This window comes from Bombus terrestris, chromosome 7 (assembly GCF_910591885.1).
Source record: "Bombus terrestris chromosome 7, iyBomTerr1.2, whole genome shotgun sequence".
Taxonomy (NCBI): Eukaryota; Metazoa; Arthropoda; class Insecta; order Hymenoptera; family Apidae; genus Bombus; species Bombus terrestris.
Window position 1 is genome coordinate 18,250,193 of NC_063275.1, and position 24,529 is coordinate 18,274,721.

At 42.1% G+C, this 24,529-nt stretch overlaps 1 protein-coding gene and 2 long non-coding RNA genes across 7 annotated transcripts in view; 1 reads left to right on the plus strand and 2 right to left on the minus strand.

The window, feature by feature from the left end:
- LOC100651955 overlaps positions 1–11,283 on the minus strand; it is a 303,182-nt gene extending 291,899 nt beyond the window's left edge. Inside the window, exon 1 of the mRNA XM_048407710.1 lies at positions 10,968–11,283. Within this exon, the coding sequence (XP_048263667.1) occupies positions 10,968–11,039 (72 nt within the window). The 5' untranslated portion in view covers positions 11,040–11,283. The remainder of the gene's footprint in view (positions 1–10,967) is intronic.
- LOC125385483 lies at positions 4,963–6,043 on the minus strand. Its single transcript, XR_007224807.1, has 3 exons — positions 5,583–6,043; positions 5,370–5,491; positions 4,963–5,213 (listed from the first exon to the last, which is right to left on the minus strand). It is a non-coding gene; the product is annotated as an uncharacterized LOC125385483 (long non-coding RNA).
- On the plus strand, positions 10,522–22,789 carry LOC105665937. 5 transcript variants are annotated; one of them, XR_007224804.1, is made up of 7 exons: positions 10,522–11,030; positions 11,373–11,555; positions 12,067–12,651; positions 12,861–13,019; positions 13,985–16,017; positions 16,109–16,325; positions 16,921–22,789. It is a non-coding gene; the product is annotated as an uncharacterized LOC105665937 (long non-coding RNA). The 5 variants fall into 5 exon arrangements; XR_007224802.1 differs by lacking the exon at positions 10,522–11,030 and having other exon boundaries at positions 11,270–11,555; positions 16,921–19,232; positions 19,898–22,789; XR_007224801.1 differs by lacking the exon at positions 10,522–11,030 and having other exon boundaries at positions 11,270–11,555; positions 16,921–18,969; positions 19,105–22,789.
- Positions 22,790–24,529: the final 1,740 nt, after the last annotated feature.

Consider the following 24,529-nt stretch of genomic DNA (forward strand, 5'->3'; position numbering starts at 1 on the left):
CCTATATTTTACGGAGTTTACACCGAAAACAGAGGTAGTCGCGTGGTAGCTGATCCCACGAGGGGAACAAAGATTGTAATCAAACGAGTAGATACCAAGCGACTCTTGATACTTTACGGTGGAACGTCGCGCGATGTATGTACACAGAAGCCAACTAAGGAACGAAGTGTTTCAATTTATCGCCGGTGCCACGACTCTCTGTACAGTTACTCGTGTGAACGCCGACTCTAATAACATTATAAATAAAGATACGAATCTCGTGCGCGCTTCTTCACCGTACGATGTCCCTACGCTGAAACGATACTGCATTCGTTTATCCTGACTCTTAAAAGACCTAGCCGTGCCTGGCGCGATCCACTGACAATTACGTGCCTATCTTGACTGATTACGGACTACATTGAAATCATTAAAGTTATCAATATACGTAGATTCGTAGATAATCAATAGCTGTGTCAGTCCATCGAGATCTTCCAAGTTATTGGAATTATTAAAATCAACGATGACAAACGAACTTGTCAAAGTCATGGCTAATCCCATTGTTTAAGTGACTCAAAAAAAAAAAATCGCTTTTTGAATGGTTCAATCACGAGTGGCTCGTGATTATTATACTTCGTTTCGAATGCAACGAGTCTGAAGCATCTAATATTTCACTACACATATTCCGAATAGCCTGTACATCGTGTCTAGCGAGCATACAATCGGCGGAGCCACGTTTCACATCGCGGGAAAGGTCAACATCCAGATCGAAGATAGAAGCTGAGATGTTTACAGCTATTATCATCTAGTTTGCCCGCGGTGGAACACAAATACAAATTTAATACCGATCAATCATGGACGACGTACTAGACTGACCTCGCCCAACGTTTATACACGAATCTCTTAGTGAAAGCGATAGACCGTTACGTTACCCCGCTACGGATGTAATAATTATTCAAAAGTGGCGGTGTTCTCGTGTTTTGCCGCACGATAGGATCACTATGCCGGAAGAGACGTTCGGACAATATTAGTTATCGTTAAGTGATCGATGGAACTCGTGTATTTTTCCACGAAAACAACCCCTCGCTCCCACACAATCGTCGAGACTTTCGTAAAAGCTCTTGTCCCGCTAGGAAATCACGTTACGAACTTGGCGCCTCCTAACTTTACGCAATAACTTCCTGACAATCGATAATGCTCCGGTGCATCCTCGCTGTTCTACTTAGTTTACAGTTCCCGACACATGGAACATCGACGTTGCTGAAAAACGGTAAATACCTCTGCGGTTGGCCTGGTTTCGATTCTCACGCGGAATTTGTGATCACCTTCGAACAAACTCGTAAATCTTCGATCTTTCACGTAAGGATGATAACGAGGCTGGTAAACGCTTCTTCAACAGTCGTATTGACTAAGAAGCGATGTTTGTGCATAAACGTTTAAAAATTTCACGGTGTACGGTAGATACAGTGAATTTTTACTTCCGATGAATTTATTTATTGATATAGAATACGAATGCGTGACAACAAAGAGAATTTTCTCACCCTTATAGTCGTTAGGTTCAAGGTATCTCGAACGTCGAGCTCTTCCACCGATCTTCTCAATGGTGAAAGAAGCCTCATTCTGATCGTTCGAACGAGACATCTCCAGCAACGCAAACGAGGAAATCGTAGCATGAATTTCACGGCTATCAAACGCGTAAGGCAAATAACGAGACAGGAACTATCTCACGCTCTCGTCGCGACAAAATCCATTGTGAAAAAATTAATATTAATCAAGGTGGATGCCGGCGCAGTTTGTATGCAGATGGGGGATTCGGTACGCGTGCAACAGAAAGTCCGAGTAATTACACCGTCGCCTCGCGGAGCAGAACTGAAAGTGCTCGCTGAGTGTTCGATGCACGAACCGTATACCAACCAAATGGGGGAAAATGAAATTTGAATATTTCAATTATCTAAATTCTTTCATACATGTAAGAATACTTTCATCTATCAACGTTATTAATGAATAGAAATATGCGATAAAATGTAGAGTTTATTGCTCTAAACCCCTCCAAAAATAATTTCCAACTAAAACACGCTACTGGCTATTTCTGTTATAATAGTTGGTTAAAACTGAAGCAATATAAGTTAATAGAAGTAACGTTAATATAAAAAATCCTTGCACATTTCTCATGACTGCAAAAACAAAAAGTTTGATACCGATAATTTTGACTAGTTAGGCAGCTCTAATGTTAGTTAAAAATAGTAATAACCATATAAAACTATAAAAAGGAAATCTGCAAAAAATATCGAAGCTCTATCTCCCAAATCACATTTAATCTTACTAAGCTTCTATACACCTCTATCCCAAGAAGTTTCCTGTCTAAATTCTTGAATCTTCTACCTAAATACGATCTCACGATAGCAAATTAATTGCATGTATTTCTGCAACGTATTGCGTGAACGATATAATTAACGGCACACCGAAAAAAAACCGCAACCGAACGGACGGTTGCGTGAGTCACTTTCATTCGCGTTGGCGCGCCAAGCGCGCGAGTTAAATTGAAACGCGCGAATGCGCGCGCCTGCGCGGATAGATGCGCGAGAGACGAATGCGCCGCATATTCAAAATTTATCGGCCTTCGCGCGTATACTCAAACAACGCGTTGCGCAAGTGAAGAACAGCGCGTGGTCTAACTGACAAATAATCCGATAACAATTCACAAGTTTCGGTAGTTTATCGGTTGATCTTTTATTTACCGGGCGGATTTATTCTTTTCTCGTTGTGACCGAGTTCACGCTCCGCTATCTTGAGTAAAGGAAATAAAATAAATACCATCTTAGATTGTCCAAATGGATAGATGTTACGAGTAATATTTTGCTAGTTCCTTTGTGATATTTATTTACCGAGGCGTGAATAAGCCGAAATAACTTTGTTATCGAGTGTTCGTTGTTTTTATCTTGTTAGAGAAATGTCAGAAGACTACGGTTTAATATCATATCTCAATGTTTTCGAAGCAGAGAACACAGAATCTTATGTCACCCATAGAATAATACAAAGTCGTGTTAGTTATCACAGACGTGAAACTAGGTCTACAAAGATTAATTCCAAAGTGAGCTAACAAGGTTGTCCTATCTTCACGGAGATAAATTACAAAAATCGTGTAAATCTCCAAAAACGTTTGTCTTGCTCAAATACGTATAACTCCAAACATCTATCCGTACCTATGAATCAATTAACGATATAATTATACAGGGGGCAACATGAAAAAAAATCTAACTCCATCAATCTTATTGAAACAACCTAAACATAGCCTTCTATCGAGGAAACGAGCCTTCGAGCACTCGCGTCCGCTTCACACCCCTTCAGCTCTCTTCGAACTCATTACAAAGCGTGGCCGGTAACATAATTCATTGGAACAATAACGTACCTTGGCCCGGCTGGTATTCGAGAGCACGAAGAGAGAAAGAAAGGAAGAACACGTAACTGAATGCTCTTTTATCGTACTAATTTAAATTTTTATACGTAGCCGTGGCCAGGGGAGAGAAGGAGCCCGGGAATCTTTTGTGCGTCGTCGTCGACTGCTAAGCAACTATCATCAATTATCCTCCGACATTGGCAACACGCGGCTCGTGGCACATCTCGAGCTGTTCTCGATAGAGCCTCGAAGAGCTGGGAGAGACGACGCTCTTTCTATCCTTCGAGGCTTACGAGCGTTCACCTCACGCCGACACGAGAGAACCGGAGTGGGCCGGCTCGCGACGGTACAGATTCTCTCGACACAATGCCCATTCCTGCCGTGAAATTGTCTTAATTGTGATTAAAGTTTTTGTCAGTCGACGCCGGATGTTCCTGTGTATGCACGAGGATAGAGAAAGAACTAGGTTTCTCCCGAGACGCGAACAAAGCCCGCGACACTCTAGATTCTTATCGAATACTGAATTTCCTACGTATACTTCGTAAGTATTAGGACACATATTTTATACGATGCGCGACAATTGAATCGTCGAAAAGGCAAATTAATTAACTCCGGTTCTTATTCAAGCTAGCAATTTTACAATAGTATTCAATAGCTCGAAAAAAATCTTATTTTCATAAAATTATTTACCAGAAATAGAGAAAGCGTAAATAACTGTAAATTCTAAGAAAATTTTTTAGAAACAATGTTTGTAATTGTCGTTCGTCTGTGCGATTTAATTTGTGAAGTTGGTCAACGTGATTTCTAAGCGTCCCAAAACTGTTCGTCTGTCTTACTAAATTAAGTCGTTGAAACTCAACAATGTTCGCCTTACGCACGTCCCCATTACGTTATTACATTTGCCAAGTATAATCAGGTTGATGACGTTGCTCCATAGATCATTTGTCGCGTCCTTCATGTTGAATAATTTGATTCGATTTGAGAGCGCGGTTAGACACATTGATGGTGTGGAGAGATTGTAAGAAAAAGTACGAATTCTTTCCGCGATACGTCAACGTACGAGGTTTTCTGGATCTTGATAGCCGAGAGCTGTTGCAGTCGATGCTCGTTAAGGAAAACGTTTCCGGTATTTCGCAAGCGCTGTAGCCAACTTTGTCGGACGACTAAAGACATTGTAATAGCGAGATATATAGGGTAACCGTGTCCTTACATTTTAATAGAGCTCATTGAAGAGACTAGATTACCTTTCAGATGTCTTTTATAAGCTTAACCGTGAATACTATATATATATAATACTAATTATGTGCTTTTTATCGCGACATCCTTGAATTTGACTGAAAATGTAACCGTTAACTCAACTATATCCTATAATACAAACTATACATATTATATATCGTTATACAACTATAATTAACCCTTAACTCAAATAACACACGATGCCAAATGTCTCGATAATTTTCTCTTGAGATTTCATATATCTCGAAACAGAGAGAGCAAACGCGTGGATGAATGTATTATAAGATTTCTTTATCAGAAATGTTAGAAATTAAGATTTCCAGTGGTTTCTATCCTATATGATAATTTATTGATAGATGGATATATTACAGTGGATTAAACAGAAAAAGATGATTATTTAACTTGAACTTAATGCAGTAGTGTAATATGACAACTTTCGATTAACGACTCTTCACTGTCCAGTGGCTAACTGAACATCAACGGCTCCGGTGCCGAAATATATTGATGGCCGTTAGGCTTATCGAAGTTTTCCAACCCTTTCGGCTTGTCGGCATTTGCGCTTCATCGTTGACATTGTCTGTACGTTGACGATCTTTCCGCGGTACTATAACAGAGACCAAAGAAGCCGCTGTAAAGAGAATCGTTATACCAAAAACTAAACACTAGAGAAGATGTAGAGTTTTCCTAGAAGTCAGACCCATTTCAACATTTTCAATTATATATATCTGCGGCAAGTCAATATATTTCTATTAAACCATACCAGTTAAGGATACAAAGAACGATCCGAAATCTAGTAGAGAGGTCCCATCTGAAGTTTTATTTTTCCCCCAAGTCTCTCCAAACTTCAAAATTGTTCTTCCAACGCGATAAACATCATACATCCTATTCGTGAAATAATAATTTGGTTGAAACGAAAATTCAACGATTCATCAAAATTCGTGGTGTTTGACTTTTTCTGGCTTTACGAGCTCACCTGAACGTCGCGTCAGAGGAACGAAGCATCGTCTGGCGGCACAATGACGATATTTAATAGAAGCAACGAAGCGTGAAGCAACGAAGCGGCTCGCGATAAAAGAACGGCAGAAGGAGTGGGGGAAGGGCACGTGTTTCGTTTTTTCGATGGAATTTGCATAGTACCTTTCTCTGGTCCTCACGAGCGGGGCAAGTCGGCCGTCTAGAAGTGCGCTCGATTAATTAGCGGCGAAAGTAAGTGAAATTGCACACGGTGCATTGTGGCAGGCGCATCCCTGCACGACGCTAACCGCGTCCAGGTGCCGTACTCTCCAGCCAAGGCGGAATGTCGACCCGCTATTTTTCTCGGTTAATCATAATCACTTATGTAGGTCGCGTGAAAATACGAAACGCGCGCGAATAACGTTCCTCGCTCTATATAATCACTTCGTTCCCAGATCAAACTCTTCGATTCGACTATTTGACGAGAACGATATTCGAACTTCTCAGAAGCCTCGCCGATCAACTCCACGTTTTATTGATTCCTTAATTTTGTTACATAAATATGCGATTAATATTCAGTTCTCGAGAAAGAAATGATTTACTGCCATAAGCCAATTTATTATATTATTCATTTTATATTATTTCTACATTTCTATCATAGTAACCTTATTTCTATTCATAGAAAATACTAACATCGTTTTGTAAAAAAAAAGAAGGCTCTGTCGAAACCTATATACTATCCATATTTTACACGAAATCGCCAATTTCGAAGGTATCACGATTCGAACCAATAACTAGCCTAAGATAACGTGGCGAGACTCTATGAAAATTTTCTGCCGTTTCCAAGACGATGAACGTAAGTAACTAAGTAAAGTCGGTAATGTTGACCGAAGCGAAGCGTTCAGTCGTAAAGTTAAGATACATGTGTATGTTTTCAGAAAATTTGTAGACACACGAAGTTTTAGGGCGTCGCGTTAGAACAACGTCAAATATGTGCCGAGTAATAAATCCGTGTCAATGTACATAAACGTAGGCTTGCCAACGTGGCTTCGAAATCACAGCATCATAGTTCCGACAGGAATCGCTGTCGAGTGAAAATTAGCTTCTTCAGTCGTGGCAAAGAGGTTTCGTAAGAAATATATACGTTAATACATATTAAACAAGGGGTTCGTGCGATTAAACCGGGGACAAACGTTTTTCTGACGATCCGCGAGCAGCGACCGTGTAACCTAAGCATATACGCCAAGAACGAACAATGATATCATCGATCTTGCTTCATATAGTATGAGAGTCTTTCGAGAAGAAAACAGTATCGTACGATGAAACGTAGCTCGTTTCGTTTCTATTTAATTTCAGGGACGATGAATGAGCGCCTCGAACGTAACATAATAAGATCCACGCGGAAGAGGATATACGTGATAGCGTTTTAACCGATTTAAGAGAATGTACAGGATGTTATAAAAAAAAATGATCTAGATCTTCGTAAGCCTATAGCTATCGCCAAGAGGAGTAAAATACGTTCGTTAAACGAAGATCCTAAAATCGAGCAAATATTTTTCTCGAAACGTACTATAAATCTCCAAACAAAGTCTTTCAGCCTATTTTTATAACACCTTATATAACTGGAAACAAGTATAATATTAGGGAGAGAACGGAGAGAAGCTCGTTCGTTCAACTGCAACATCGTATCTCACATGGCTGATCCGATTTGCAACGGCCATGAACGTTAACAATAGCGATTAAAGAGTCATCGATCAATCTGTCCGCCTACATTCGTTCAAAGCAAACATTCTTCTCGGTGTTTCCACTTTCGATTCAAGTACGCCGTTCGATAATGGAACAAATTATTTCCGATAAAACGAAGAAGTTGAAGAGCGTGGGCAAGAGCCGATACGAACGAAGCAAATTAAATTAACACTGCTAAGAAAGAAAACAACGATTTGATTACCGACGCCACCGAAGTCTCCTCCTTTTCTTCTTGTTTCTTGTTCCGATCCGCGGTCGTGACTGCGAACCACGATACGAGATGTGCAAAACATTGCGATAGCGCGAGTAACGGGAGAAAATGCTGCGTTAACGAGTTTCAGATAAAACTGCCTTTGAATCGCAACGATTTTCAACGTCGTTTCCATCAGCCTCCGAGGCCGATCAACGCGAGTAAAAGTCTTTAAGAATTTATTAACTTTCTTTGAAACTCTTCCTCGCTCCGAGAGAAAGAGTTTCTATTTTATACACGTATGTAAATATGTGTAATTCAAGTAATTCTCGAACGCGTACCTACAAAGCGCTTCAAACGCGCAATTTAAATCCTCGTATACGCATACATGCTATCTATTGTAAAGCTACATCTATTGGTACGAAATTTTAGTTAATGCTCGATTATCTGATCGCGAATTCCTATTATGCGAACGAAGGATGATAGGTAATAGAGAAAATTGGCTAACTTCCATCATATGAACTCCAGTCGCATAAATTGTTTCTCCCCCGACAAGTTCAGATGCATGAAGGGCCACTGTGCTCTCTCTCTCTCTCTCTCTCTCTCTCTCTCTCTGTCTTACATCTTCGATATTCCACGCAATTGTCAAGAACGATAATGACAATAGAGGGCGATCGTCCTCGAGAAAAAGCTTAAAACGTACGACGGCGAAAATCGAAATAGATCAACACGCCCACGCGACGATGTCCCGCTCCGGAGTTGCTGGTAAGCACGATAAAACGGGGAAACGGTTCACGCCGGTTTCGCGAGTTGTTCGAGGGCCAGACGAGGACAGATAACGAGATATAGGGATGGGAGAGGGGTGGTCGGCCGTATTTATCACTCCGAGATCCCGAAGAGCGCACAATGCAAGGCGAGAGAGAAGAAAAGAGAGGTGAACGGAGCGGTTCGCCAGGCTGTGGAACGAGACGCGATGTAGTGCAGGTAGATTTATGGAAGGTGGGAGGGAAGAGAGAAAGAGAGACTCTGTGTGTTTGTGTCGCAGGTCAGCCGCGGTTCACGGTCACGGGGACCAACCGCTGGACTAACCTAACGTAACCTGACTCGACGACCGCAAACTGAATTGCACCCCGTCCGCCCCTCGACACCCCCTAGTCCACCCTAACCCCCCGGTTTCCGACCGCCTACCGCTCCTTTCTTTCCTCTTGAACCGATCTTCGTCTCTACACGTTGCTATTCTGCCATTCGTCTACCCTAGCTGTACTCGCGAACCTCCCACCTCCTCCAGCGGACCGATCCGTTTAATTTATTAAGATGCTGACCCCCCTCCGCCCCCCTTCCCTCGAGCCACCGACCCGGGACTTTGCAAAAGCGCCGTCCCTTTTTTTCTCTCTCCCTCCCGATAATTACAATACGAGAACCGCGGATCGAGTTCTAGGAAACAGACTGACTGCGAGTCGACGCTATTCTCGAGACGCGATGAGTTCTTGCGACGATTCGAAGAGTCGGATTTGGATTCGTTGGATTCTTCGTGTGGAGCAGGGGGTGAAGATCGACGTAGAGAAAATCGGATGAATTGGAGAGTTGTTAATATTAGAAACGATATTATCGGTTTTCTAATTTTAACCCTTGACACAGTCAGTGCCGTGTGAATCTAATAATGGATACACGTTGAACTTTCCATTCACGCCATTGATGTCCCCAGCGCGTACAAAAGTGATGATGCGTCTCCCTGGTGGTGAGCCTGAGTCATAATTTGATCTTCATTTAAACTTAATATGTACTATTGTGTAAAACTTTGCTAATGATATTAATCCAATTCACTCTGCACGAAGATTCTAGCGATAGATATTTCACTTGAAGCATCTCAGCGATTTTCAGTTTGATCCACAATTATAACATAATTTCAGAGATTTAAACTTTTGACCGTGGTGTCTCAGAACTACAGAAGAATTAAAGTACTCTCATTTCACTCTAGTGCTTACTCGTTCACCCAAACGCGTTTCAATTTTAATATTTAAGAAGTTGGTTAAAATCCATTACAACAACGGGAATCGAAATACATCGAAATATATGACTGACTGTATAATTGGAATATCCACATACTTATTCCACCGAGACTTAACGCTCGATGCGAACCCCCGTTACATCAGGGTATAACAATCGTTTGCATAACCGTGCGGTGGATCTCCGTGCTTACGCATCAAAGTAATCCAATCCGACAAGTCGTAAATTGCGCGCACCCCCAACCCAAACGTGTTTCCCTTCCGCTATACGAAATTTATTAACAGGGCGTGCCTATAGGTACGGTACACAGACCAGCCATCTTTTTCCTGATTGATTAACACATCTTGCTGGATCTACCGTGTTCATTGCTAACCCGTTCAACGATAAAATTTAATAAAAAGATCTGTCGACAAATTAGACGCGGTCGTATTGTTTATCGATTAATCAACAAGTATCGATAATTAAGCAGACACGAAGGAAAAAAGCGTAGAAAGGGGAGATCCAGTCCACGTCAAGCTGAGAACGGCGAACGAATCCTACTTCGATGAAAAATCAATGAACCAATGAACCGTACATGCATCTGATCGATCATGATGATGATCGAGATAACGATATTCATCTTGTAATATACAATGTATATTATAGGACTTACAGGCCATAAATAAATAATAACAATAATGATATATCGATGGAAATCGACAACGCGGCCGGCACGAAACGGTACAAAAAGAAATTAGAACTGCTACGTCGGCCCCTACGGCAATTATCCAATTACCGTGTTCGCATTAGCTACAGTTGCAACGTCTAATAATTGCACCTTCGTTCTGGTAAAACGCTCGAACGTGAAACGACCTCACCGGTAAGTCGCGATACAATGCGCGCGCAACCAGCGATTCAGCTAATCGAAAATCGAGGGAAAATTGAATTATTTTGGACAGTATTTCGATAGAAATATCTAGCGGCTATGAAATTGAAACATTCTATATTGAGTTCCTTTTCTTTTATTAAACTTCAACAACCATGCAACGAATTTACGTCTCATTAATAGTTCCGAACGTAAACCCTTATATGTATAACTTCGTTGTAAGTATTCTGTACTTTCGGTCGAAAGAGTTACGAGGAGAAAAAAAAGATCGATGCTGCCGGTAGGTGGTAATTTTCATACCAAGTACGGTTTCCGGTCGGCTCGTTGCATAACGTATTCAATGGCTACCGCAATTATAGCGGCCGTTTGACGCGAAGCGCGGCTAAGTTCGGTCATAAAATCCTGACCTTGAGAATTACGATGCAACGTTCGTACGTTTATTTCTCGCCGGTGCTGTCGATGGAAACCCATCCCAAACGGCGGTTTTGCTCCGTTCGGACAAATGATTTGCATCGTGAACAACCACACGCCCGCGCGTAAACTAAACTACGCGCGTACGGCGCCAAATTACGAAGTACAAAGCGTGCAACACTTACAGGCAGATTCCTGAGCCCCAGCCGCACCTTCGAGTACTTCTTCATAAAGACCCGCCAGAGCACGTAAGCCATGACGATTATCCAACTTCCGATTCACTCCTGAGGTTATCTTCGAGATTATTCCGTCACCTTTCACACTTTGTCACTGTTTCACGTAAAAATTTCAAAGATTAACACCATCAGCGTCCGGATTCGCAAACGTCCGTCCATGATACGATCGTTCGATTATCGAAATTGCTCCGCATCTCGATCCCGAATCGGTTCTTTGGATAATGGCGGGAACACGATTGCGCGATAAAAAGTCGATATCGAATTCGAAAATGGTTCGTCTATAGCGCCACTTTTCCCGCGTGAAACAACCCCGCGACCGTTTAACCTTAACCAATGATACTCACTTTGTACAAGGTTCTCGTATTAGCACAGCGAAGAAAAGGGAGGAGAGAATCGTCGAGCAGAAAAATAACGAAACGTGTCTCGCGTACGTTACAAGAGGAAGCAACACATCTCGCGTACAAATTGATGCGACAAACTTCATGCCGTTCCGATAATGAGCGACTGGATAAATCACCATTCACTTCTAAAGGAACAGTATGTATTTTTCTACTCAAACGTTCCCAAGATTTCACTATTTTCTGATAGAGAAAAACATAATCAAGATTTGACCTCGTAACACGTTTTTATAAAACTCCTCTCTATTCCTGTATCTGATATTACATTCATTTTACGATAATTTTCAGTATACAAAGAACTCGCGTTTTCTCCAACCGTCACGAAAAATGAATGAACGCGATCCATGCATTAACAGAAAAATACAGAACAGCGAAAGCTGATAATCTTTGAATCGGCGCAATTCGATCTCTTGCATAATTCATTATAATGTCCCGATTGTAATTGCGTCCGGCCATGCACGCCACCAATACTATCGACGCGCACGATATAATCGATAAACATCAAAGCCAGTGTTCACTCGGTCGATCGAAATCGCCGCTGCGCGTATACGTTGATTTATACGAAACCACGGTACGGCATCCGATTCAACACATATATATAATCACGTGTCAGGGGATAAACTTAACCTTGAAATCCTTCGTTTTTGCAGGGAAGATGCACGCCTGTACACAGGCGGAAATGAATCAGTTGCACGCAGTGTCACGAGAAATGTCGTCAGACCAGAATACAAGGAAGCGACTGTCATGATTTAATCGACGAACCAATGAGACTTTCTGTCGTCCTCGAAGGATATAAACACTCTCGTAACTACGCTCTGTATGATACGTTACTCCAAAGGAAAATCACATAAGACTATGATGACAACGCTCGACAATTAGAACGCCTTCGATCACGGAGATTCCGTCGAAAGTTTTTGTTGGTATTGATACAGCAGGACGCACGAGGATTTTGAACGAACGACGCGCGTCAAAACACCCGTATGCCTGACGGCTCTCGCTGCCGAGATATAACTGACACGACACACGCAACTACCTACTCTCGCGCTCGAACCGTGGAACGATGAAACGGAACGTCCGGAACGCCGGAACTACGGAACGATATATACCTGAATCGCGTTTCAGCGCAACTTTAGGCGTGTCTTTAACCACCCGACACCACGTTTAATGGAAATAAAGGGTGTGCTCCTGAGGTCTATGTCCCTGAAATCTCGAGTTCGCTGAACTCTGATATCGAGGTACTTTTATTTATACTTTTATTTTATGTTGCTTAATATTAATCCATCTTAACCCCTAAACACTTCAATTTAAAATGTATTAAATATTTGAAATATCATAGTTTGGCAGTATTATAAGGACAAGTGCCACGATTTAATCAATAAATCGATACTATAACTTAATGTAATTTGCCTTAATATCTGTATTGATTTATAAATTCGTGTTTAAGGAATATGTGAGGTATCAATCCATTTCGAAGAAGATGCCAGGCACCATGGTTGGTAACACGCCTTAAAGACACCACTAACAGCTGTTTGTCACGCAAAAATGAAGAAACAAAAAAGAAACCATTCATAGTAATACTGGCATCTGCCGAGGCATATAGGCGGTAAACAACTCAGACTCTTTACCATTTAATTACTATACCGCATAATTCAGCTATCAATCAGCTATTAATCAAGAAACACAGCGATTTTAAATTAACTTTTTCCTCTATTTCTTTACGTTATTCCGCGAATAACGTTTTCAGGGCGAACGTCGTTTTTATAAATCGTATGCGACGCTTAACAGAAAGGTTAATTTCTTAAGAAACGATCTTTGTTCCCCGCCGTGACATCGTAAACCGGTGACGCGAATGGTTTGGAGGGAGTCGAAGGAGAAATGGAAAAAAACGGGCGTTTAAAAAGCAATATAACGCGAGGCGGTCGTAATGGAGGAAAGAGTTAAAACGAATCAGCGTGTCTCACGGCGCAGCCAAAACAAACAGAGCTAAACAAGCGGAAGGCTCGATGCCCCCGCTCCACACGTGCCCTCTCCTGTTTACATTCGTTTGTTTTCACTTCAATGCTGGCCATCACTCGACTTCCCATTCGCTGCTGCACATTACGCGACTGTATTACCATCCCTATATATTACACATCCGGGCCGTTTGATTTATCAGCCGATAAAACGTTTTCAAGGCACTCTCGTTAACGAGACCTAATCACCGATACAATTAGGACAGATAAAAATGCACCCGTTATTGACTTTCGCAATGGCTATCTCGATTCTCGTTACAGCATCGATGTTTTTTCCCTGTTTCCTTACGTCTGACGTTATACCTCGTGTATCCCGCAGCGTAAGTGACGTTAAAATGCGAACATTTCCGACTGCTAATGATATGTTTCGCGAGACGAACGTAAAGGAAAAAAAGAAGAGGCAAAGAGATTGGCGATAAATTTTCAGAGTCGTTGAACGATTCCGTGCTCAATCGGGCGTGGAAAAATTAAAGGAATATCGCGAAACGTGACATGAAACGCTACAAACCGCGATAATTCTTCGAATGCCTCCAATAATTCCCTCTTTAAATTCCAGATACGCGCGAGAACGAAACGACAGAAGAACGTATATAACGGCGAAGGGTGAAAAGAAATATGGAGAACTGCTCGGAGAACTGGTAGACGGCGCATAAAAAATGCCAAATGTTTCGGGATGTAGGAGGCAACGCGAACCTCGTCGACGCCATTAACTCTTGAATTTTTAATACGTGAACGTGCAGCCCTTGCGTATCATGAATTCTGCCTTGAAACACGGCGACATGCTTGAAACATCGAACACCGAACGTCGAGCCACGCGTTTGTTCGATCGTCGACTGAAAAGGGAACCGCTTACGACGAAGAAACACACCCCAGCAAAATGGTTCTCTTTCGCGATTAGCGCCGGTGTCACGGCACTTCCGCTGTGTCTCTACCTCGCGCCACATCCTATCGCCTTTTACTTCTTCCCTTCTTTAATATTCAGCCACCGTTCTCGTAACCTACGTTGTGCCGCCGCGCCGCCAGACACACGTAAATACGCGTACCTCACAAATATATCGCGCATGTGTGCAACGTGTTATCCTCTGTACGTGTCACTATGCGCCTGTTCGCAGCATATGCATACAAGCGTGCATTCTCTGCGAGACAATGGGTGTGCCCACCTCACGTGACTGGCACGTGAGCACCCTTAAAAAGGGCCCTCGGTTCCTGACGTTCATTCATACTGGTCTGCCTGTTTCGTGGTCGACACTGATGACCCTACACCGCGCGTCGGAAAGTCAAGAAGAACCGAACGACAGAAAGAGCAGAAAACCGCTGTTTAACCGTGTACCATTCAGAGACGGTTTTCGTGAGTCTTGCAGGTGCGCGGACGATTACACCGTGCAAACCATGCGTCACCGTAACAATGTCCTTTGCTCGACAGCCTCAACCGCTGCCCGACAGAAGTACCCTGCCGGGACAGGAGAATAATCCGTGGAACGAATGCAGTGAACTTGTTACTTAAATAAGCCGTGAAAGATAGAGTGTGTTTGGATAAAGGTAAATAAACGCGTCTTGTGCACCAAGTACAATGACCTTTCGTGCTTCTGAATTCGTATTTATTCAACCATTTACGCTCTTTATACAATGTATGTACGCAAGTATTATAAATGAGAAGACGATCGACGACAGGATTCTTCGATCTACGAAATGCGGCGTAATAAAAACGAGCAAGTGAACGGCAATGTCAATGGTTTCACGACTATTCTTGGATCTCTTCCAATAGCGCTATCGTGCTCGGAATCGATAAAGGAACTAACGTTTATTATTTCGCAAGCAACCCCTCCCGTGTGAACGCGCTCGACCCTCACAAATCGTAATTGCCGGGCAACGAACAGGCATGTCTAGCTGCTCTATGAGATAGCTTGCCTCTGAGTCACTCCCCCGCGGTGCGTTTAAACTTTGAACGCTTTCTGCACGTCGGACCGACACGTTACACTGCGCAATAATTGTAACGACTCTAGGCTTCGTTCATGAATCGACCGCTTCGGGCTGGCAACTGTTTCATGCGTGTTCCAATGTATACGCGGAAAATCAGACTGAATAGTTGCCTTGGAAAGCGAGACGCCAGTGTTTGATAATGCAAATTCTTGTTTCAATTTATACGTTTTTACAAAGATTTCTTTTTCATATTGACTTTATATCGCATCGACACCTCGACCATTAGTGACAGGTAGAGATTATTCTTTTGCCAATCTCTTCTGTTGCAAAAATCAGACGAATCTACCTCGATAAATTTTCCACACTTTCTTAGGTAAGTAGTCACTTTTCTTCGAGAAAGTTACGCGAACCACTACGTAGATGGTAATCTGCGGAAAAAAGTTCTGGTGAGTAGAAGGAACAAGGAACCATCTACTGTAATTTTTTGCACATTCAAGTTGTTGCAATCTAATTTACATTAACATAGAACAGGATTGGCTTTTCCCAAGTGAGCAAAATTTTCATCGCGTGCAAGAGGCAGACACGCCATACGAACAAACAGCGAAACTTTCAGCTCGCAGCTAGGTTTAAAACTGAAATTCAACAGGTGGACCATGCAAATATTTGTCGGTAAGAAGTTACTGGCAACGACCCAGTATTCTAGCTAACATAAACCTACTGTTACACAACTGTAAACGTAAACCACCGTTTCTAACTGCAGGAAACGAGGCATTCGTATAATACCGCTCATCAATAGTATTGCTCCGGGCATTATCATCTACGCACAGAAAAAAGAGATTCCTTCATCGTGGAGAAAATTGACAGCTCCGAAACGTCTTCTTTTGTCGATAACATCCAGATCGATGATGATTAGAATTTTTATGTCATCGAACGAAACTACAAGGGCAAGCATCCTGGATATGTGGAAGGAAGCGTAGGTAATTAGAGAGCGGATTAACGTGTCGTAAGACGTACCTGTAGAAACAGCGTTCTGCATGTGTATCGGTTGCATGTGTATCGGTCTGAAATCGTAACGTGCAACACGAATCGTGAATCACTGGTTCGCTCGTTGAGCAAGAGGGAGTGCTCGCCACGAACGCCGCACCACGAATTGACGATAGATAAATGCGCGAGAGATCGTATTATCACGATCCTTTGGGGACCCAGCGAGGTTATCCGGGTTAATCGAAGAACCAGCCAGTGTAACGACGACGATTATTATTCGATCTGGCGAAATTCGCCTACGTATCGATCTTATTCGAGCCACTTTCGCGAACACGGCGCCGCGCCGCGCGCCGTAGCCCTTTTAGAAGCCACTTATTATCCAGCCCGATTCCGGCCGCCGATTGAGAGCGTTTCTCAAGCTGGCCAACACGATCATTAGGGCATTTTAAATCGGTTGCATGTTTCAGCGTGGATTGCGAAATTTTTAATTTGTTACTTTAACACCGGGAATCGTACCTTCTAAAAAACTTGCCATCCCACGCTTTATCCTAATTCATCTGCCTAACTCCAAGTTTCGTTTCTTTGTAGTTAAAAAATTGAGCCGAGAGATCCGGCGAACGCTTTCAAGATCAAAGAATGGATCTAAAAAGGATTAAGCGTCCTAAGGCTTCTTGCCTCGAAGTAAAGCTGACTCATAAGAATCCTCGCTTCCAAATCTGGTCAGTCAAACTGTTTTCGTCCAATGAATTTTAATTTAGTCTCATAGTCTTCCATCATCTAGTTTCATTTACTTTCGCAGCCGCTGAGTTATAAAAAAAGAGAGTACGTAACGATAATGAGAATGATGCTACTTAACGGTTTACCGTGGTGTAAAAATTTGACATTCCGCGGATTTACGATTGCCGCCCCGAGGACTAAATTATGGCGCCTCGGATCCCGCACCGCATTTGCAAACCCGTCGTACCGCACGTCGTACGACCGGCAGGTTTTGCACGTTACACTTTATATCCTGAGTGCATGCCACGACAGGTACTTACACTGTCAGCGTAAGGTTACAACGAAAATAACGAAAGAACATACAACGGGGTTACGGCCCTCTTAACAATTAGCACGTACCGTTGATCGCGGAACACGGTCTCCCATAAATATCCGTGAAAACGTTCCCGGTAATGAGACGAACGTCGTTTCGGAATTCGTTGTGAACCTGATTCGGGATTCACGTTCATCTGTTTAAACTGAAAAAAGAAAAGAATGTGTATTACCAAGCGCCGTCTTTTTCGCTTTATTAACACTAAATATCAGTAATCTGATGTTAAGTCTGGAGAAACCGGAGAAACGTTACTTGTAGTCGAAATAATGGAATTCCTAATGAATTTTAATTTCAGCCGACCTCGAGTCTCTTCTCCGGACTGGAGAACAAACTGACGCCAGTAAATCGCACGCTTTAACGGACAAATATGTCGGTGAAGCTGAAGGAAACAAGTAACGCACAAGCATCGTCGATTACGCAGAACTTTCGAGGCTTCTTCTCTTCTTCAACAAATCACTTTTTGCCTGTACGAGGTGCACGTATAGTTAGAGTCGTTGGTTCGAAAGGGAGGCGGCGACGTTCCTTTTTCGACAGGGAATCGTCGATATTTCGCCGCACTAAACCGCGACCAACCACGTCCTTTTTTTTCTTTACAACCATCCGGCTCTCTACGTCGAAGCAACATTTACGACGCGTTCTTTTTGTTCTCGGCGACGATACAGCTCGACGCGACGAAGAGGCACCGCCATACCCTTTCGACTCGTGCGTTCAAAGCGCCTTCTCGAGAGCCTTTGTCCTGCTCGTGCGGCCATTTTCTTTCTCTTCGCATTCTTTTCAGTGAATACCTATCCAGCGTTCAAGTAGACGCGCGTTCGGTGTACGAAGTGGAGAACGATACACGAAGACGACGAAGAAAAAGGAACGGATGATACCTACAGGGTGGAGGAAGAAAGGCGGGAAGGAAGGAACGATAGGCACAAGGGGTGGCGCGGGAGGTGAAGGAAGGCGAAGAAAGAACGAAGCGGAGGAGGAAGAAGAACGCGAGAAAGAAGCTAAAGTGAAACGAGCAGAAAAGACACACGAGCGATGAGTCATCGTAAAAAGAGGAAAGCTGGTGGTCGACTACTCTGATTCGAACGATCGTGTCTCGAGATTTTCTGCTACTTTTTGCCTTGCACGCATAATACCGTCTCTATCGTCATTTTAATACACGCAATACCAACAACCAACGGAACTGTCGACCAGCTGATAACGCGGAAAACGAAAGGCTAAAAAGCCGATAACTGTAGTCGAATGACAAGTACGATCAAGCTCTCTGATTGACGATCGATTGCTACTTTGATCTCCACTGCCAATAACTGCTGCTTCGTATTAGAAGCGGTCTACACAGTCATCGATTTTTATACACATGTCTCATCTTTACAGGATTATCGAGATTACCAGATGGATTATCCTGCACGACGACTCTTTCTTCGCGGAATGTAGGCTACAGAACTCTTTACGTGCGAAGACAGGCATCTGACGATTCTTCGGCTACCGTTAAAGACGTATCAACAAGGATGCTGGTCATTATCGCCGTGAATGGGATCAGTTAGCGATTATCTCGTGTATGTCACGTCCCATCGTGTTAAGTGGCATTCTTTGCCGTATCATGTAGATTCGGTTCTTTATAATGATTTATAATAACGAGGTCTTAACACGAACGCGAAAGCTGCTTTAGAATGTATATTGAAAAATTCCAGGAAAACATTTGACTGCAAATAATTTTATGTCGTGCCAGACGTCTCATCCACGATAAAAACGGGTTTTTATTAAATATAAAACTGTACGTTATATCAAGATCTTCGCAACATCGGATATTCCGCCAGAGGTCAGTCTTTTCCACCAATTAACATTAAAAATTTTTTTTACTGTAAATAACGATTTGATCGTAGTATTCATAAGAATACACGATCCCTTGTTAAAAAGGGATCATTGACGTCGGTGCTTTCCGTCGCAAAGACGAATATTTGTCTCGTTACGCAAGCGAAGCATCGCGGCGATCCAAGGACACGGACTAACCCGTTTCAGATGCCTGCTCTTGATGGATCTCCTCTGAGGCGCTCTTGAACGCGTCTGACATGAATCTCGTCAACGTTTTGATCGCTTCAAATAGCATTTACAATACGTACTCTTGTGTAAGGATCGCATAGTCTCGTAAAGAAAAATCCTTTGACGTTAACACATTAGCCATTTGCGAAAAGTATTTGTAAAAGGAGTTTCATTATAACCGAGACTTCTCCCATAGTATATGATCATACGATCGACCTTGTATCGGAATTGCGGGGAATTTAATCTAGACGTCTACGACTTAACGAGATCCAAATGAATCTCTTTGGAAATAGAAAGTATTATATTCGAAACGTGAACGAAAGATTCAAATTCGAAATATAAAATAAAAAATAGACTGTTCCAATTAAAAAGAGCAGTAAAGCATTCATCAATTTTCAACAGATCTATCTGAGCTTATTTTATTAATGCAGACGCAATTTTCAGATTGCGAAAAATTAGCTAACAACAGACAACGGCCAAACGTATCAAATCCCGTCAAAGATGAAGCGGCCTATATGCAAATGGGACGCGCAACGAAACACAATTTCCATGGAGAATTTTTTCCGCATTGTGAGCTCTTCGCACAAGCCACGTCGTAAAAGAGAACGTGGATTCGTTGCAGCTTCGAACGATCGATGCAAACGCGTGCGAAGCGTTCGATATACCACGGCGAACGAACGGAGAACGTTGCACCACGAAGTTCACCTTGGAAGAAGTCATCCTAGACTTTTTCCCTGATTCGCACCTCCGGAATATCGAGGACGGAGGCGTCCGCTCGAAAAACCCGCTCGCCGCGTGGGTAACACGCAAGAAAATCCGCGAATGGTGGCGCAATCGAATAAAAGCTTAATGTCTCTGTCCTTGCGGAACTTCGAAGAACGACGCCACACCCTCATCGCCGTCGTCCGCTTCTTTCACAGCATACACGCAGGATGTTCGTCGTCTTAATAAAGATGTAACGTATACACAGGCTCATGAAAGTATTCCAACACTTGTAGACATCTTTTATGAATATATTATATTATGTGTATCGTAGAAATCGTTTCGAAATGCTATTAGCACTGTAGCGAGATCCGGTTATCTATTGTACATGTATATACTAATGAAATTTCAGAATGTTTTACGTAACATACACGATATATGCATAGGTGTTCTCTGTAGTAAATGTTCAAATATTTTCGTAAATCAGTGTATAACGACCGATTATGGTAATGCTCGTGGGTGCGATTATGTTTCACGCACGTCGGCCACGAATCCATTTAATTTCGCACGGCGCGACGCAGCGGTTCACCAGCGTCGCTTCTTATATGGATCGACCTGTCGAAAGGCAAACAACTGATATGGGTCCACAACCTATCCCGAATCTCGCCTCGTGATTTCGCATTAATAATTCAGAGCATTCCTTGACCGGATCTTGGTTCGCTTGCAGGGTGTGGGACGTCGCGTCAGCGGTGAAGAATGGTATACGATAAGATTAAGCTAAATTTTCTTTGTTATCTTTTTATTTAACTTTTAATCTTTATTTTCTTCTTGTAATTGGTTAGCTCAGAATCATAGTGATGGTTTGGTATCTTTTAAAAAATAGCGATCTGCGTTTACCATTATAACAAATTCATTATACATTATTACAGCCCTAAAGATATCCGTAGCAGAAAATGAAGTTGTGACTTGATTAATTAATTATTCACATTTCCTTCAAACTCGAGAAATTTTCCAACGATAGAAAAATAAGATTTTATGATCGAAACCATCTCTCATCGAATGCAGAAAGTTTGAAGCAGAGTATCAAGAATAAAATGTTAAGTAAAAATAGCAGAGAAGATAAAAGGAAAGAGGAAGTCATCGACAGATGGCAGACGGTCGCAATTATCTATTAACACATACGGTATATTACTCGACAAATGTGATTGGCTGATAGTTCAGGTTCTAACTAAAAGTACCAGATGCTCTCGATTATACGTTCACAGGTTCGCGGATATCGATGCATGTTGACGACGAAATTAAGCGATAACCGGTTTTCTCTGAGTCTAATTATGGGTTTACAGCATATCGAAGGCAAGGAACACAAAGAGTAAATTAACTCAGAACGGATGTGAGCCTCACCATAATCGAACTTAGACAATAGGTATGACTACCACGCTCTTTGGCACGGGGAGCGTAGTGAAATACGCGGATATTTCTCCGAATAGCAAGAAGCCTGGTTCTAAAAGATGCTGCTACGCCTCACGGAAGAAACTAAATCCAATTTAATGATCGTTAATGATCAATGTACGATAGAAAGGTGCGAACTAATCGCGAAAAAATTGTCTTATTGCAAGACACAAAGCAAGAAACTTGAAAGAACGTTCCATGTTAAGTAAATGACAATTTCATGTTGGTAAAGTGATTTCAAATTCCTCGAACTCAAGTAGTAGCTTCAATTCAAGAAACTTATCTAATCCAAACGAGACTCTAGATATTTACTTGAAGTCGGGTTATTTAAATAGAAATGATCGATGTAACTCGTACGAAGATAAAGTCAGAGTTACCAACTTGAACGAAGCTTACACGTCACTCCCAAAGTGTCGAGTGTTTCGCGTACTTGATACCTTCGACCGATGCTTCTGCGGTAGCTGAATGAATTCCACGCGATGTAATGAAAGAGCATTGTTTGTCAGAATATAATAGCCCGAAGGAAACGCGTGCTTCCAACAGCTGACGCGATCCTGCGTGGCAGCCTTGCGTAATTCGAATTACGTAATGACAACCGCGCCGATGACGGAGCCATGGTTCGCCGTCATCGGCTTTGTCCTGAGCTAAATATCGATCACTGTCCCGCGTATGTGCGGTTATTATCGCGCGTGTCTCTCGTTACGCGATTTCCAGCCGACTCTTGGCTCCGCTCTGACTTTCCGCCCTGGAGAAAAGATATCCTGCCGCAGAGTCAACGATCGTTACGGAAGATCGTAAACTGTCGCCGTTCATTGTGCAATAAAACTTGAGCATTCGCAACACTCCTCCGTCCATCCACGTCTTTACCTTCGTTCGCGCGAATCAACTTTCCGACCGATACAGAAAGAGATTAAGATTCATAATCATTCGATTAATTTCATAGTCGATTGAGCTATAACTTCAAACAATACATTGAACTTTTCTGTAATAATTAGACTGCGGACATTCACGGGTTTGTGGAAATTTCAAGATGAAAAAATGCACAGGATGCTTCGAACGTGAAATAAATATGTAAAATATCCAAAGCAGTTGTTGTAATATTTGCCGAATGAAATGAATGTAATTTATCTATTTGCATTAAACATTTGTAATGTAATAATAACGAAGGCAAATGATAAAAGTTAATTTAGCTTCTATTTTATTTAACCGTCTACTTTTATCGCGTTCTTGGCAATTGTTAACGGCGTTGTTTGGATTGTATAAGGGCGAACATAGATGATCATCAAGGAGGTAATTTGTCGAGGTAGAACTTTCAGGGTGCACGATATACTATAGACGAACAATATCGATCGTACAATTATATTACAGGAAACGATATAAGTTTTCTTAACTTTATCCTTCAAAGTTGAGGTTTAAATAAAACCACTTTCATTAATTAATTTACGTTGCAAGCAACATGAAAATCAATTCTTGGAAGACACGCGAGGATCATATTTTATATGTATGTACGGTAAAAGGGACGGAAAAAGGTGGAAAGCGAAACGATTATAATTGAAAGAAATACGACAGTGAGTGGACAGAGCGTTTCACCAATTTCTTTATATGTCCTTGCATACGTGTACGTGCAATATACGTGTTCGTGAATGGGCGTGTATTTTGCAACTGAACGAACGCCGGGAAATAGAGTAAGGTAATTATCGTCATAAATTTTTGCAAGAGCCTATCTTGTACTTAATCGCGTACGCATTATAGGGAACTGTGTCTGTCCATGGTCACGCTTCGTGGATGCAGTCATTCACGCGGCCAATCGTCGCAATGGACTAACAACATCCTGCAATTAAAGTACTTGTTCTGATACAGTTCCACGACATGTGGAGCAGAGATCGAAAGACGACGGCCGGCGAATTTCGGTGAAATCATTCTCAGTCGCCTATAACTGATTGCCTTTCCCCGCAAATTCATAAATCAACGTTATGCGCTCTGTACGTAAGACATACTTAACGAGCTCAAACGGCAAAATAGGAAAAGCTTCGCTACAGCACGATAACAATCGTTAATGTACAAAGAGTTAAAATAGAAAGCGTATTGCTCTTTATTTTAAATCTAAACACCTATCGATTAATATTCGTTGTGTTTGTGCAAAGAAATTCAATTTTCCCGTGAACAAAAGTTTTCCTCTGTAGAAGAAAGCGACTCTAGACTTTCGACCAACTTTCATACCAAGAATTACCCCGTTTGTAAGGGTTACCTCGTTACCGACACACCCTGTGGTTTAAAAGGTTTCGCTCGTTAACCTGTGATCTCCGTGAATAAACGCGTCGTGCAACAAAGCCGTACGATCCGTCGATTTAAACAACGGTAGACGTTTCTCAGGACAATACGCGTTTTGTAGATCATGGAGAACAAAACGGGCGTGCTTAATATGCTCCACGTCTTATCATGGAATCGCACGCGAGGCGGTCTCTTCGTCACGCAAAACGACGCTCGTAAAGAGATCTTGGAAAACACATACGTATACGTGTCTACGTTCGATATGCCGCCAGCGTTTCCTATTTATTCATTCAATATCTTCGAATGTATGTACGAACGCTTGTAGTTGTACGATTATATTATACTCGCGTCGAGAATCCAGTCAGACTACCATCGACCGATATCACGCGATCCTTGATATTTTAATTAGGGAATTAATTATATGATCTGACGTAAAACGAAGTGACTCAACATTGGGCATCATTTAAAATGATTTCAGAGTTATATTTACTTTAGGCAAGATATCTAAATATCGAAAATCTTCTTCAGTTTTCGAATGGTTTCGTGCGATGGCTTTCACTCTTTTCTCTTTTTCTTTCGTAATTGAGAAGCTCGTTTAAAAAACCATCCTCGTCCAGATATCGAATCGAACAAATTATTGAAATATATATATCT